Source organism: Daucus carota, chromosome 3, assembly GCF_001625215.2.
Source record: "Daucus carota subsp. sativus chromosome 3, DH1 v3.0, whole genome shotgun sequence".
NCBI classification, from domain to species: Eukaryota; Viridiplantae; Streptophyta; class Magnoliopsida; order Apiales; family Apiaceae; genus Daucus; species Daucus carota.
The window spans coordinates 56,105,486-56,121,561 of NC_030383.2; the positions used below are offsets into that span (position 1 = coordinate 56,105,486).

Consider the following 16,076-nt stretch of genomic DNA (forward strand, 5'->3'; position numbering starts at 1 on the left):
TGAGTTAGTATACGTGAAATTGTTAACAGTCGTGTTACACAACAGGCCAAACAATCCTGATTAGGTAAAAAACACTACAGTCTTTTTGTTTCTGCAACATCTGAATTCTTTTTTTGTTTTTCTTGAATTTAGGCTATCGTTGTCATTCATATAATTCGATGCTGCTGTCATGTAATTGGTATAGGAACTTGCTGAGGATTCCCGAGTGAACAAGACCAACCAATTGTTTCGAAAAAACTATCTTAAGAAGAGTGAACTTGCTGAGGATTCCTTATATGAACAAGGGGTCCTGTTCCCTGACAACTGATTGTCAGGGAACAGATACACAACAATCTGTTCCTAAGACGATCCAACGGCTGGGATAAAAGATGCGATTTTTAAGTGTCCGCGGTTATTTACCGCGGATACTCCGCGTTTTGTTACGCGGACACATGGGTATCCGCGGTTATTTACCGCGGACAAGACAGAGACATTTGTCCCAGCACACAAGTGATGGCCCAGTCCACAATCAAACGATTCAAACCCTAATAATCACGCCATTCCTCCTCTTTCATTTACACTACTCTCTTTTGTCGATTCGTCGCCGTCTCTCGAAACGAATATGACACATAGGCGGTTGAGATATGAGATTGAAGAATTGTACAAGAAGAAGAATATGACAAACGTTGATGAAATAGTGGATATTCTGAGATCAAAATTCTCGGAATACAATCGACAAAAACACCAACCCTTCAGACGACACGTTCAGCAAAGATTGGGTGAAATTGTCAAGTCCACTTGTACTGATGAGCCGCCTAACAAGAGATTGAAAACTGACGACGACAAGAGCGAATCGAAACAAAGAAATTCATATACTTCGAATGGAGAAGAAGATAAGTCATCGCTCGATGTGGAATCGGATGGGGATAATAACAATCTGCATCATCCGCGGTTATTTGCCGCGGATACACTATGTGTCCGCGTAATAAAACGCGGAAAGACGGTGTATCCGCGGTTATTTACCGCGGACACTTAAAAATTCTATCTTTTGTCCCAGCCGTTGGATCAACGATCCAACGGCTGGGAGACTGATTGTTGGATAATTGCTCCCCGGCAACTGTTTGCAAGGGAACAGGACCCATGAACAAGAACATATTAATCTGTTCTGGGGCAGAACTGTATAATTATTGTATTTTGAAGACAGCATTTAATAATAGAATAAAACTTCAGTTATATGAAACCAGGCACACAGCAGATAAAATATCCTTCAAGTACCAATGGATAAAATATACTATTACTTGTAAGATCGCGATTGTCCCTTTAATATACAGTGAACAGGGAGCATACACAGAATTGAAATACCCTGAGCACCAATGGACCTTCTTAGAAGCCTGTCATGACGGACCAACCAGTAGAGGGAGTTCATCCAACTCAATTGGTGAACTGCAAAAGTGATAAACATATAGTAGATTAGTTATACAAGATCAATGTCTGTTGTTCCCTTTAAATTGAATGAATCATTGAAGACTATACATCAGACATAATTTGCAATATGGTATAGTCATCAATGATTCATTCAATTTAAAGAAGCCATCGTGCCCCAGTGGCTACAGCTTCTATGGCTTGAAAAGGGAATGAAATAAGTACCATGATTCAGTGCTTGCAGTTTTTACAGTAATGTTCAGTTAGATGAGCTCCACAGTTGTAACAGAAAGTATACCCACACCTGCAAGCATTATATATCAAAGATATAAATGCAAAACACACTGATTAATATGATATAAACAATGGATACCAACTTACAAGAAAGGGATGAGAAATATATCAATCACTTGCTTCCCTTTAATTTCAGTATGTTATTAGACTCATATGCAATAGGACTAAACTTTTCTCATAATCAAGGCTGCTAAAAAGATACTTGTACAAGGAAAAAATAAACAGCATCATTCAAATATGATTATATTATAAAAGTAAAATTCAGACCTGCATCTCATAAATAAGCAACCTTCAGTCCTTTCAACATATAACTTGCACTTTGAACACTTTCTCCATCTCTTTGTTTTAGCAAGTTGCTCAAGCAATATATCATTCCGTTCCCTCTCCTTCTGTAACTTCTGAAACTTGCTACACTTAATCCCAGAATGCCAAGGAACCATACACTTTGCACAAAACAACTTATGACAAATCGGGCATTCTGATTCAACAATCTTTTTAAAATCACGCCCTTTAATAAGAAGTGCAGAACAATTTTTGAATGGACAGTAAAATCTATTAGGGGCTAAAATCAGAGCCTCGCATAATTCATCTCCCCATTTTTCAAAAACCTTGGGGGCCAAAATGGGACCGCAATGTTCAGGGTCCAAACTGCCATTACAACCAGAAACAGGACAAGGAATTTGAGTAATCTTGTCTTGAATCTTGGAGGTCACGTACTCGCAAACACAATCAGAACAATAGGAGTGAGTACAGCCCTTGATAGCAAAAGATTTCTTCAATGGTTTATGATCCATGCAAATCCCACACATGAAAGTTGGTGGATCTAAGGACTTCCAAGGTCCAAAAAACAAGGTTGTGATGATCCTGGTAAAAGCATTTCCCATTGCAGCTAGGTGAAAATTTTCAACCCTTGCTGTAGGTCTTAATAACAGTGTGTCGTGTAGGTATAAATCATAAAAAGATATGCATGGTAATATCAAATACTGAGTGTTTATCTAAAGAAAAAGTTCAGTTCAGTGGGACACTAACAATAATGTTACAGTATTACCATGTCAGGATTGTTTCCCAGGATTGTTTCCAAATAAAGTTGATTGTTTGCTTCGGGTAAAAAACCACTTTTACTAAAACTTGATGTTGATATACTAAACTCGATAGATGACTACTTTGTCAAATATTATAAGGAAAATTAATTCTAAAATTTCTGAACAATAAACACTTTTTTTTCTAGGTCCTTGAATTATAAATGTCAATTCATAAGTAATTCAACTCTTGATTTTTTTTCTTATCAAAGTCCTTCCGTTAGATCTAGTTTGACGCCGTTAGTTCTTAATTTCATGAGAATCAAATATAACTTTGAAGGTGATCCCGGTATCCAAATTTGAAGCTTGAGTAATCAAATTACTCGTTTTTCAATTCCCTATCCATCTATACCATCAAAATTTAGTTTGGTAATTTTCGAATTTTGAGTTGAATATTAGTTTTCATTTTAATAGCTTTTATTCGAATTATAATGATGTAGATTGATAGATTGTGTGATTATGAGCATGTTCATATAATTTTCGTGATTTCTAATGTTCAAATTAGCCTCGTCGGAATATTCGAGCTCACCGGATTTGAGCTTTTCCAACCAAGTACGCCGGAAGAACTAACGACATCAAACCAGATCCAACGAAAGGACCCAGGTAGAAAAAAATCAAGAGTTGAATTACTTGTGAATTGACATTTATAATTCAGGGACCTTGAAAAAAAGTGCCTATAGTTCAGGGACTTTAGAATTAATTTTCCCAATATTATACAATCTTTCCAGGTTTAGCTCCATTGTTTTTACTTGCAGAGATTGATAAGCTCATGTACTAAGGGCAAACCCAGCAGTGATCCAAAGATCCAAATTTGGGGTAGATTACCCCAAATTCTCCTCCAGATCCAAAAAGTGATCCAAATTTGGATCAGTGAATAATACTGATCCAAATTTGGATCACCACTGTTCACTGATCCAAATTTGGATCATCTACTTTATTATTATAAAATAATGATTATTACTATATCTTTTGTTTATCGGACTTAAAATTAATTTGTAAATATTAATATTTAATTAATAATAGTTTATAATTAATAATTAATAAAATTAATGTTTTAGTAAAAACTTAGAATAATAGAAAAGCAAATTTCATTGAAATTAAAAAAAGAGTACATTACATGCATAAAATAGAAAGTACATAAGTATAAAATAAAATTACAATACCAAAAAATGACTAGAAAATAGTACGATAAATATAAATTTTGATTTAGTCAAACATCCTCAGAGATACTCTTATTATGATATATAATTTAGAAAATGTAATCCCCGCTCTCACGTACTCGCAAACACAATCCGAACAATAAGAGTGAGAACAGCCGTTTATAGCAAACACTTTCCTGACTGGTTTATGATCCACACAAATCCTACACATGAAAGTTGATGAAACTGAGGACTTCCAAGGTCCAAAAACCAAGCTTCTGACGATCCTGATATAAGTATTAGTAGATAATAAGCAAATATCACTTCCCTAGTTCCTGTCGTATTTCTTTTTAATTATATCTTTAGCCAAATAAAAAAGCTGCTATTAAAATTCTTGTGCAACTTTCTCCCAGAATGACCTGTTGTTTCCTGATGCGCAAGATAATATTGAACAAGATCTTGAAGTCCTAAAACAACATTCAATTAGATACTCTGCATTTGATTTCACTTCCACATTTTACGCAGGTAGAGAAGCAAGACAAGGCAGCAAAAAATGAAAAAAAAGTAGAAAGTGAAGGAGGTGGATCCATGGAACGGTGAGGTAGATATAGTCTCGTGTGGATGAAATTCCTGGGTCCGCCCCTGACACTCGAGACAATAGTGGTTAACTATATGAGCTCCACAATTGGAACAGAAGTTATGTCCGTACCTAGGACTACTGGTAAGATGAGAAAGGAACAGAAAGTACAACCTGAGTTAGTATAGTTGAACTAATCACAGTATAAAACTAATGACAGTATTATAGGCGCAGTCGTGAAGATGCTGAGGGTAGCTTGTACATATATGATGCCATGTCACAGCTTAGATAACAAGACAAATTTATTTTACAGGGTTAATCCATACTCAATCTCTGCAATATTATTTTCCCCGCTAAATTTGTAAGCTATACATTCTCTATATGCATAAGCTGATCCGATATGAGACAGCTAGTAATCTATATTTTGCTTTCTTATTTGCCATAGTAAGCCCCCTTGGGTAGCTACTGCAGCACATACTATTATATAAAGTGAGCGACTGAGCACGATATAAATCATCCCCAGCATTGACTGATCCAGGTGCTAGACTTTCTAAAATCGTTTCTTCTTCTAAAAGTATAAGATTCAGAGGTAATAAATTTATATTAACCATATGTTCTGTTTTACTCTGTAATAAAATTATCTTTTGGTTGATCCAAGTCTGAGGAAAATACTAATGTATAATTTATTTTATTATGTGAACGATATAACTAATCCACATATATTGCTCAATCGCTGAACAAATGAAGCAAGAAAATGTAAAGGATCTAACTTGTTCTCAGTTGTAAATGCTTTATCGCTGCTAATTGATCCACCTGACCATCCCAAGGAACTGGAGCCTGGAAACTGCAAATTAAACCATAGTGCTGTTTTTGTTGAGAAACAAAATGAAAACTACTTTACACTTTTAACCAGTAAAGATATGTATAAAAAGCTAGCCCTTACATATTAAATTGTTTTGAAAATTGGGGAAGTAGGAGTACAATTATGGCACAAAATTGAACAAAATTAATAGAGCTTACAGTGGCATCCTTCCTCTTTTCCGGATCATTTACTTCTGAACTCTTCTGCTTAGATAAACGTCTTTTCTTCGTTTCTTGTCCATAGCTGCTTGACCCGGTATGCTTGTCACCTGCAATGATTATCTTAATAAAAGTTTAATGGAGCAGGAAAAAAATAGAAGCTCCTCTTAAAACATCTAAAGTAATCTTACACCAAAATCGCCCTACCTGACTGTAGGTCAACATGTAGATTAGCAGGCCGGATTCCAGAACTTGTTCCAGCAGTTGGATCCTAATAAAGAAGACCATCATTTAGCACATGACAGCATATAACAACTATGGAAGCTTATCTTTTTATGTCACTTACGAGGGTATTGGATGGAGGAGCAGCCATTTGCAACTGCTGGTACTTCAGAATTGTCCAATCATAAGCATCATGATCTGACCGGTATCCTGTGACCAAGTTGAAAATGGCATTACAACTTAATCACTTCTTCTGAAAGCTAGGAAGCAAGGTCAGACATATATTTTAACTGAGAAAGATATCTGGAATTTGTTTAAAACCTTCTCGTTTGAAGAGTTCCCTGTACATGCTCTTCAAATAAAGATAATCAGGCTTATCATCAAACCGCAATGAACGACAATAATGGAAGTGGGAAGAAAATTCATTAGGATAACCACGGCACAATGCCTGGAGACAAGGAAAAAATCATCAACTATACCCAGTTGACTTAGCTAGGAACTTGGTTTAGGGAATCAAGCAATTTTCTAATGTTTTCTCGTCACAGATATATTTAATCAATGCCAAAACAAGCAAATTACTTCAATGGATGTTGAAAGTTTCTTTTTATTGATCTTCTCAATCTGTCCATCTTTCAGACCCTGCCATGGAAGACTAAAGAATGAAATGATAGAGGAGTTTCAGATAGGTATCACAAACTTTGAGACTTAAGTATATGAGAGAAATTGTCACCTTCCTTTAAGAAAGTACATAAGAACATATCCAAGAGATTCTAGGTCATCTCTTCTGCTCTGCTCTACACAGTTAAAATTCAGAGAAAAATTGAACTGAGATTCATCGTTAGTTAGCAGTCACCAAACCAAGTTAGCGCAATTGAGCCACAGGAACACATACCGATACCAAGATGAGCATTCATACTAGCATATTCTGCTGTCCCAGTCAAGTTTTTATTCTCCCTGCAGTTCCATGCCCGTATGTATAAATATTTCAAGGGTAAGCTTAGCAACAGTTGTAGTTATTATAATATTATACATAAACGGCCATCATTAATGCTAAAAACAAGTGAAAGCCGGGTTATATACAAAAACAGTCTCTGAACGAGTTAAAGAACTTAAGCACAAATGTCTTTTGGTCAATCAAAGAGTTTGCTAACCTATTTGACTTGGTTGCAATAACAGAAGTTCAGAAAGTACAACTTATTCAAATTTCACTTACCTGTAAGGTATGTGTTGGTGAGTCGACGAGTCTCTATACTTTCTACTCAGGCGAAAGTCTATAATGAAAACCTGCATCATAAGAAAAGGGGATTTTACTATAAAAATCGACTTACCACAAGATTCTTTTCATAACCAATAAGGAAAGGTTTAGGTATAAACCAGGACCTGATTTGCTTGCCTGTGTAATCCCATGAGGAAATTGCTAGGTTCAATGTTGCGGTGTAGAAATGATTTAGAATGAATGAATTCTACCCGATCAATCTGAAACAATAATAAGGTTGAAAGTTTGGATCAAAGCACATTAGCAAGTTTTAAAAACACATTGCAGCAATTAAAAGAGACTTGCCATTTGCTCTGCTAACATGAGAACTGTTTTTAAAGAAAATCTTCCGCCACAAAATTTCAGAAGATCTTCAAGGCTGGGTCCAAGCAAATCCATTACTAGAAAGTTATAATCTCCATCCACTCCAAACCACCTCATATTCGGTATTCTATCTTCAGCAGTTAGGGACCGAGGTTGAGCACTACTTTTTTCCTGTAGATGTTTATACACCATTGCTTCATACTTCAACGGATGACGGTTTGTCTGCTTAACATGTTCCTGATGATAATATATGGCCTTTCAGAATCATAAGTATCATGGATCTAAGAAATATTTAAAATATCTGTTTAAAATAAATTGAAAACACCAAAAGCTGAGCAAAGATCCAAAATTGAGTAGAGTACTAGAAATGACAAGCAAAACACTCACACGCTTCATTGCAACTTCCTCAGTACCTGTGAAAACCAAAGCTCAACCGTCAAATTCTTATTTAAACAGCCAGCAAACATACAAAATTTAAAAACCTGCAAAGTAACCGTAAAAGATTTCTGACCCATCTGCAATCCTCTTGCCCAAATAATATTTGTCGCCAACTAAAATCGTCATCAGACTCAAACTTTCAAACACCGATACTAATGTAGGATAAAAACAATGCTTAAATATAGATTTAGGATAAAAAATAATACCAAAGACCACCTAATACATTGAACTGGTAAACTAGAACTAGAACTTGCAGAGCCGTACCATTTTATAGTCATACACGTTAAATTGGTTGAATCTACTCATTGAGTATGACTACAAATTATCTTTAATTTCTCTTATGCGTTTACTGATTCCAACTTGGTCTCGACTCTTTTAATTTTATATGTTAATTTGAGTTTTTTCTTTTATTTATAGCTTCAATTTCACTTCATTCATCAAATCATAAACTTTTGAAGTGTGCTTGTAACTATGAAGATACTCCCTCCGTCCCTTTTTATCTGTCCATTTTGGAGAAAAAAACGCATACTAAGAAATAATTGATTGTATAAACTTTTACATTAAATACCTCTAATTAATATCTTGAAAATGGTGGAATACCCCTACTTTATGTCTTGAAAACATGAATTCAACCAAGTTTTAAATAAGTCAAGCCTTGAAAATTGAAATTATGGAAATATATTTGAAAAACTATCATTAAATTAGTTTTGAAAGTATAAATAGACAGATAAATAGGGACAAATTTTTACTCCAAAGTGGACAGATAAATAGGGATGGAGGGAGTATAACATATGTTCAATTTTGTTCACCTAAACATACTAGACATCTTAAGAATTTTTAGATGACAATCCTATGAAAAGATATATCATTTTTTTTATCACTTGAAGTTAATCTGCAAAAGATTTGGAGCCATATCTGCACGTAACAATGGAAGTTCAAGAAATATTGGAACTCAATTGCAGGACGTAGCTGGAGTCGAGATTGTTAAGAAGAAAACTCCAAAATACAGTAGTAAAATGAACCTGGCGTTCTAAAGGAGGTTGCAAATTACTTGTTAGTTGAATTTAAGACCAACTGTTAAAAATTTAGTATATTTTTCCGGAAATTTGTTTATTTATTGTTTCGCCTGAAATCAGGCATACTCAGACTATCTTTTTCTATTGAAAGAACTAAGGTCGACTAAATTTCCAATTTGGTGTTTTGCTTTGAGTGGAAATTTTTTCATCTTTTTGTAGAATTCAGATTTGCCTTCTGGTATATTAGTTGCATTTAATTTTAAACTCAACAAACTTTAATTTTAACAGAATATAAGTTCAACTGACCTGGTCGAAATCAACAAAATTTTTATCTGACCTTAAATCTAACCGCTCAGTCAAATTTCCAACAAGTCCAATATAAGCAGTCGGATTGTTAAATATTTCTAAAGTACAAGCTAAAAACCTTCTCTTATAAAGAGGTCATGGTATACTCGATGAATGATAGTAATGGAAGTAGGTGGCAAATTCAGTCGGATAGCCATCACAAAGTTCCTGGCAAATAGATTGATGTATATATAATTATCACCAAATTATTAATTATAATACTCAATTTGGTTGAGGAGAATCAAACAAAATATATATTTTTAACAATTTCAAATCCTTAGCAAAAGCCAAATTATTAAGCATTATGATAGGCAGTTTGGTTAAGGAGGACCATTATTTCTGTGGTTTTGATTATATGCAAAGTGATACTGCAATGGTTCTAATTTTGAGTACTCATTTTAATGAAGCAAATTTACTTGTACGCAGAGCCTTGTGTTGATCGCTGAAATAGATATCTGTTCTTTGTTTATGTGGTTCACACAACTTGTCATGAAAGGAACATCCAGGTGTCTTTGGAATCTCAAGTTTACAGACATTATACGCAGATCAAATGAAAGAGGATTCTCTTTAAAACATATTTTGCATCATTAGTTTCTGTACAGATCATGGAAAGAACAACAAGGTTGCTTATGTGGGGGCTTTTCCGGTACTGTACATGTTGAGGGGGATGCTAAGAACTTGTACACTAAGGTAGATGTTAAGAGTATGTACCATGATTCAATGCTTGCAGTTGGTACAGTAGTGGTTCACTAGAGGAGCTCCACAGTTGTAACAGAAAGTATGTCCGCACCTGAGATTATTCAAAAGATCAGCATATACCACATAACAAAAGAAATGCAGTAAAATGTAAGATGTGATGCAGACCTGCATTTCATAAACAAGCAACCTTCAGACCTTTCCACGTAAAACTTGCATTTTGGACAACGGGTCCATTTGTTTTTCTTAGCTAGTTGCATGAGCATAATATCGCCACTTTCCCTCTCATTTTTGTGCAACTTCTGGAACTCCACACACTTTATACCCGAGTGCCAAGGAACCTTGCACTTGGCACAAAATAATCTCCGGCAACTCGGACATTCAGATTCTACTATTCCATTACTATCAGCATCCTGTATTAAAGGTTCAGAACAATCCTTGAAGGGACAATAAAATTTTGGAGAGACTAGTATTAGAGCCTCACATAAAGCGTCCCCCCATCTATTAAACACCTCCGGAGGCAAAATAGACTGGCAATGTTCAAGCTCCAAAAGACCATTACAACCTGAATCTGGGCAAGGGATTTGGGTGATGTTGAACTGTAGCTTTAATTCCACATACTTGTGAACACAGTCAGAACAATAATAGTGAGTACAACCCTTTACAGGGAATGATTCCTTAAATGGTTTTTGTTCCACACAGATGTCACACGTAAAAAAAGAAGGAACCAGGCCATCACTCGGATCATAAGCGGTTAGGGAATGAAGAGGATCTAACTCGTTCCCGCCTGTAAATGGTTCCCAGCTACTAGAGACGCCAGCTTGTCTAAATAACCCACCTGCTCTTCCTAAAGAACTGGAGCTTGGCAACTGCAATTTGAATTATAGTGTTGCTTCTATGAGGACAAAAAGCGAGGACCATATTAACCATAAGTGCAGATATATGTGTAATAAAGCTATAAGACTTCAGATACCCAAAAAGTTTTAACAAGGTTTATTAATAAGAATGCCCACAATTTCAACTGCTAATTGCTTTCACAATGAACTAACTTTGCTATATCATGTATGTTAAGCTTCACCCAGCCCCATAAACGAAAAAGGAAAAATTGTGACTGAAACATAGTTAGTTTTAAGGGGCAGGAAGCCTGCAGAGCTAAAATAAAAAGACGCATAAAAAATAGTGCAGTCATTAGTTATGAAACTCTAAGGTAGGTTCATAGATTGACACATCCATTAAAGTGCACTAAAAATTAAAAGATTGATCAGAGACGTTAAATTCTACACAGAATTTTGAACTTCTTGTAACCTCAGTCTCAAACTAGCTTAATATAATTGTTCTACAATGCTCAAATATAAATATGTGCCAAACTTAAATCCTAAAATTTGAGAAAGAAAAGATTAAAAGGACATTGTTGGTTGTACCATTGTAATTGTTAGAGCAAGCCACAAAAGGAATTTTTTTTAATAATTCCTTGTGTAACACTGCATATCATGAACATGAAATGCAAATAAAGCACGTGTTTGCAAATTTTAGGCACAATTTATCCAGAGTCAGAATAAACAAGGGCAGCCAAAACTTTTACTATAGAGCCTACCATGTCTTTGCCCTTGAGTAAGTCACTCACTACCGGACTCTTCTGCTTAGACAAAACTCTTCTATACAAATCTTGTCCATGGCTGCTTCTACCACAAAGATCAATAGAAGAAAAACCTTGCCTCACTTCTTTGTCACCTGCAAGGACAGGGCAGACGGAAATATCTGATTGTGGGTGCAACTTGAAACAAGTATAAGCATAAAATTGAAGACCTAGGATACTAGGCGTATGAGACCCAGGAGAATGCGAAATATGCATTAAAAATGGTAACAAACTAAAAATTTCTTTAGAAAAGTCTAATAAATTGGTAAGATTTAGGAAGCTGTTCACTGAAAGTGAAGACAGTGAAACAGCTACCAAAAATCAAATTAATAATCTGTTGAGAATTGGCTTGGATGCAGAAATTTGTTATTTTATTGGAAATTGCTGTCAAGTTTACCTACAAATCTGTAACATGGTTTGAAACACAAATGGAGATTATTAACCCCAACCAAAACAGTATTATCGACAGTAAAAATGAGAGTGCGTTAAAACCTATAAGTTCAGTGATAACAGCGATCTAAACTTCTTTTAGTTTTAGCATATAATCAGTTCTACTACTTATACCATTATGAGTCAGATTATATGATAAGATACCTCTTTAGTACTCAAAGTTTACAACGTCAATGAATACGCAAATAGATTAAATATTAAAAAATATCTATAGCCATTTCACATCAATTTCCCTCAGCAGTCTTACCTAGCTGTGGGTCAACGTTTGGATTAGTAGACTGGATTGCGATACTTGATCCAGCAGTTGGCTCCTAACAAAGAAAACTATCATTAAGCTCATCACCCATATACTAATCAGATGTAAGACAGATTTATTATGGCACTTACAAGGGTCCCGAATTTGGCAGTCGTTTGCATCTGTGGGTACTTTTTTACAGTCCAGTCAAAAACATAATCAAATTGAAATCCTGCGATCAAGTTTAGAATATGGCATCACTGTAACTTAGCCTCTTCTTTTAAAAGCTGGAAAGCAAAGGAAAACATTATTTTCAAAGATAAATATTTATAGAATTTATATCAGAAACCTTCTTGTATAAAAAGGTCACGGAATGCTCTCTTCAAATAAGCATAATCAGGCTCATCCTCAAATTGCAATGAATGGCAATAATTGAAGTAGGAAGAAAATTCGGTCGGAAAACCATGACATAATGCCTGAAGAAAATGTTGCAAAAAGTGTCAGCTGTTTTCTCTGTTTGAGCAACATGCAAAGAGGATATAACTAATAGCAAAGTAACCAATTACTTCATTGGATGTCGAAACTTTCTTTTTACTGATCCTCTCATACTTCTCTTTTTTAGTTCTAGCATTCATACCTTGCCATGGGAGACTGCAGAAAAGAAACAGATAGAAGTATCAGAGAAACAACGCCAAGATTAAAGTATAAGTGTGTGGAATTACCTTCCTCTGAGGAAGTACATAAAAACGAATCCAAGGGATTCCATGTCATCCCTTCTGCTCTGCTCTGGTACAGTCAAAATTACAAAAGAAAGTTGAAAACAATTTAAATGAGCAAAGCCACTAAACAAACTAGTCGAGTAAATTAGTAGAAAATAAACCACATTAATACATACCGATACCAAGATGGGTGTTCCTACTAGCAAATCTTGCTGTCCCAGTCAAGTTTTTATTCTCTCTGCAGTTTCATGCCCACATGTAGCAATATTTAATATGCCTTCATAACAACAATATTAAAAGAGTAATTGCAGTTTGCAAGACACTTTGCAACCCCCAAATTCAAAAATGGGTGCATCCACCAACAATATTTTTGTCCATTGTTTCTAAGTTGAAAAGAGAAAAATAAATTTAAACTCAATATCTGTATAAACTGTCTATTGCCTATTGCCTATTGCCCCTCCCTAGTAAAGACTCTCTATATTCTTATGCTCTCCTGCGTGAGTCTCAAGTACAACCATATACGAGTTAATCCCCATTTTTTCAGTGCACTGTTGCTGCTTCTTCATATTTTGTGCGAACCTCAATATATATATGCTTCCAAAGTTTAAAGTGTGCTAGTCCCTCGAAGAAACCCTGAAATTAGAGCTCTAGAGCAACCAGAAAGTCAAGTATCCAACCACCTAAAAATTGAAAGCTAAAAGTCTACATATCTAACAAATCGAAAACCAGCTTCTTCTTTTTTTATGTCCAAGCCATTCTATCCAAGACCTATTAGCCAAGATAGCAGCTCCTCAGCCTTCAATTAATGATTAGAGCTTTCAGTTCAGATGAAATCCAACTAAAGTTTAGTTTACGATGTTTATCTTCTGCAGATAAACGTAGTAGCTGCAAATAAACCCATTAAAGTTTCATGGACAAAAATGTTACAATGAATGCACTTTGAACAATTTTCTGAAGTTGGGGCGCAAAGGTTATCGTCCCTATAAATTCAGGGGTTATCAAGCTGCAATATACTTCAATAGTAATACTATTATTTATACTATTACCAACTATCATTGATAGGATATGAAAAGATGAAGACTAAACATAGACAGGAAAGTTTGTATACATGTAAGTTCTGAGGCACATAAGACCGCAGATGTTTTATTCAGTCAATCAATGATGTAATGAAATGTTACACTTAAGTTAATCTTTTTGAATGGTTCCATGAACAATTTAGAAAGCATAAAGCACATATAAACACTAACTTGCCTGTAAGGTATGTGTTGGTGAGTTGACCTGTCTCTATACTTTTTACCAATACCAAAGTCTATGATGGAAACCTGCATCAAGTGAAAGGGAAAGTTACAAGGATTTACAAATATTTTTCTGTAACCTATGTGGAGTATATGCCAGGACCTGATTTGCTCGGCTCTGTAATCCCATGAGAAAATTATCTGGCTTAATATCACGGTGTAGAAATGATTTAGAATGAACAAATTCTACACGATTGATCTGGACAATAATAAAGGTGTTAGAGTGAATCATTGTACTTAAGCACATGAACAAATAAAAAACACATTGCAGCATATAGAATGAGATCTAAAATTGTCCAAATTGAAGAAACTTGCCATTTGATCTGCTAACATGAGAACTGTTTTCAAAGAAAATTTTCTTCCACAATAGTCAAAGAGATTTTCAAGACTAGGTCCAAGCAAATTCATCACCATAACATTATAATCTCCTTCCACTCCAAACCACTTGATATCTGGAATTCCAGCTGCAGATAGGAATATAGCCAGTACATCCACAAAAAAGATAGTGAGATGAAAAAATGATCGAGGAAAGAACAGAAAGGGGGAGATCAGGCATTACTTCCTCCATGTAGATGCGCATACAACTTTGATTCATACAGCAACTGAGGATGCTTGGTCTTCACACTTTCCTGATGATAGCTAATGATATCTCAAAATCAATAATTTTTGTGGGAGGGTTACTACTATTAAGTACCAAATATGACGCCCTCAATCAGTTCATGAAACTAGAGAATATTATATGCCATATGATTGAGTAGTGAGGGTTTAGCTATGAATGCATTCCTACTTTACCAAAAATTTACAAGCAAATAAAAGTCTTTTCAGCTTAATAACACTGACAGGCAACAGTTTATAGATCAAAGTAAAGATTTTTCTGAGGCAAAACACTCACAAGCTTAATTGCAACTTCCTCGTTTGTTCTCATGTTAGTACCTGCAGAAAGAGCTCAGCTGACCAAATTCATACGTTGTCCACCAAAACTTACAAAATATAAAGAAGTTTAAAGTTTGCTCGAACCACTATAAATCTCTCCAGAGTATCCCCTGCCAATCTTCTTGCCCAAGCGAAACTTGTTGCCAACAGAAATCTCCATCAGAACCCAAGCTTCCCAATATGTATACCAGGCTACTAGCAGGTCAAATATTAAGGTAGAGAATTAGCCTCAAGTATTTCCAGAAAGATCACTCTCTATATATATATAATTGTAGGACCTGGATCAAATTTAAAAAATTAAAACAATTACTTCAGAGCCACCAAGGTCAACTGTAAACTTCGTAAGCATATTCATAATTCTGTGGTTGTCGTGGTCAAACTAGGTGGATCTTCACTTCATCAATTGCGTAGTCCCCTCAAGCATTTAGTGATCCCAATGCAGGCAAGTTTTTTTTGAAAATTTTCACTTCGTTAAATCATAATTTTCCTCCAAAGTTCATCGTTTCCAACCTAGAATATAGTTCATCTCATTCATGCAAACAATTAACATGTTAAACTCAGTGAAATTTGAATTTGAGTGTGCTGAAATTTTTGTAAATTCGAATAAATTTTTACTTGAATTTTCAGAAGCAAAGACCCTATGTTCTCAAAGTTTATACAATAAAAAATGTCTGTTTCTTTAACTTGCAGAGATTGATAAGTTCATATATTACAATATGTTACCTAATGATGGAATGAGCTGATGAAGTTTCATTGCTATCCGTTTGGCAATTGGAAATGAATATTCTGATGGAATGCCTACTTTTTAAGGGAACTAAAAAGTCTTTACTTATTATAATATCAGACAGAAAAAAGTCATTTCTTACTTCCACTGATCAATAAGCATACTGATCTTGTAAAAGATTGATCCACGGCCATCTGCTTTTTAATAATTAAACACACCGTTAAACAAACTGTTTTTGATAATTAAACACAGCATCACTCTTATAAAAAGATCGAGAT

General features: G+C 35.1%; 2 protein-coding genes across 4 annotated transcripts; both read right to left on the minus strand.

Moving 5' to 3' along the window:
* Positions 1-1,125: 1,125 nt before the first annotated feature.
* Positions 1,126-8,040, minus strand: LOC108211763 (uncharacterized). 3 transcript variants are annotated; one of them, XM_017383445.2, is made up of 16 exons: positions 7,806-8,040; positions 7,699-7,724; positions 7,294-7,548; positions 7,113-7,208; positions 6,946-7,016; positions 6,625-6,686; positions 6,463-6,526; positions 6,312-6,384; positions 6,054-6,180; positions 5,857-5,942; positions 5,718-5,781; positions 5,511-5,620; positions 5,261-5,334; positions 1,963-2,559; positions 1,627-1,705; positions 1,126-1,422 (listed from the first exon to the last, which is right to left on the minus strand). In XM_017383445.2, exons 1-15 carry the CDS (start codon positions 7,873-7,875, stop codon positions 1,633-1,635), a joined length of 1,848 nt encoding a protein of 615 aa, XP_017238934.1. In that variant the 5' UTR covers positions 7,876-8,040; the 3' UTR covers positions 1,126-1,422; positions 1,627-1,632. The 3 variants fall into 3 exon arrangements, with proteins under 3 accessions (XP_017238934.1, XP_017238935.1, XP_063945640.1); XM_017383446.2 differs by having other exon boundaries at positions 1,127-1,422; positions 7,823-8,039; XM_064089570.1 differs by lacking the exons at positions 1,126-1,422; positions 1,627-1,705; positions 1,963-2,559 and adding an exon at positions 4,385-4,631 and having other exon boundaries at positions 7,806-8,038.
* A 1,616-nt stretch (positions 8,041-9,656) lies between these two features.
* LOC108210838 (casein kinase 1-like protein 1) lies at positions 9,657-15,316 on the minus strand. Its single transcript, XM_017382266.2, has 15 exons — positions 15,159-15,316; positions 15,034-15,074; positions 14,701-14,770; positions 14,457-14,605; positions 14,245-14,340; positions 14,098-14,168; positions 13,023-13,084; positions 12,850-12,913; positions 12,694-12,778; positions 12,477-12,603; positions 12,280-12,359; positions 12,140-12,203; positions 11,401-11,537; positions 9,975-10,675; positions 9,657-9,900 (listed from the first exon to the last, which is right to left on the minus strand). The coding sequence occupies exons 1-15, from the start codon at positions 15,232-15,234 to the stop codon at positions 9,828-9,830; spliced, it is 1,896 nt and encodes a 631-aa protein (XP_017237755.1). The 5' UTR covers positions 15,235-15,316; the 3' UTR covers positions 9,657-9,827.
* Positions 15,317-16,076: the final 760 nt, after the last annotated feature.

What these genes read in the sequence shown, in the direction of transcription:
- LOC108211763 (XM_017383445.2), bottom strand. Translation starts at nt 7,875, where the DNA reads ATGACGATTTTAGTTGGCGACAAATATTATTTGGGCAAGAGGATTGCA. An exon ending in AACTTTCAACATCCATTGAA is followed by an intron (nt 6,181 to 6,311) that starts GTAATTTGCTTG and finishes CCTTGTCTCCAG; the next exon opens with GCATTGTGCCGTGGTTATCC. An exon ending in TGCTTATTTATGAGATGCAG is followed by an intron (nt 1,706 to 1,962) that starts GTCTGAATTTTA and finishes TAATGCTTGCAG; the next exon opens with GTGTGGGTATACTTTCTGTT.
- LOC108210838 (XM_017382266.2), bottom strand. Translation starts at nt 15,234, where the DNA reads ATGGAGATTTCTGTTGGCAACAAGTTTCGCTTGGGCAAGAAGATTGGC. An exon ending in TACAGAGCCGAGCAAATCAG is followed by an intron (nt 14,169 to 14,244) that starts GTCCTGGCATAT and finishes CACTTGATGCAG; the next exon opens with GTTTCCATCATAGACTTTGG. An exon ending in AAACGTTGACCCACAGCTAG is followed by an intron (nt 11,538 to 12,139) that starts GTAAGACTGCTG and finishes CTGTCCTTGCAG; the next exon opens with GTGACAAAGAAGTGAGGCAA.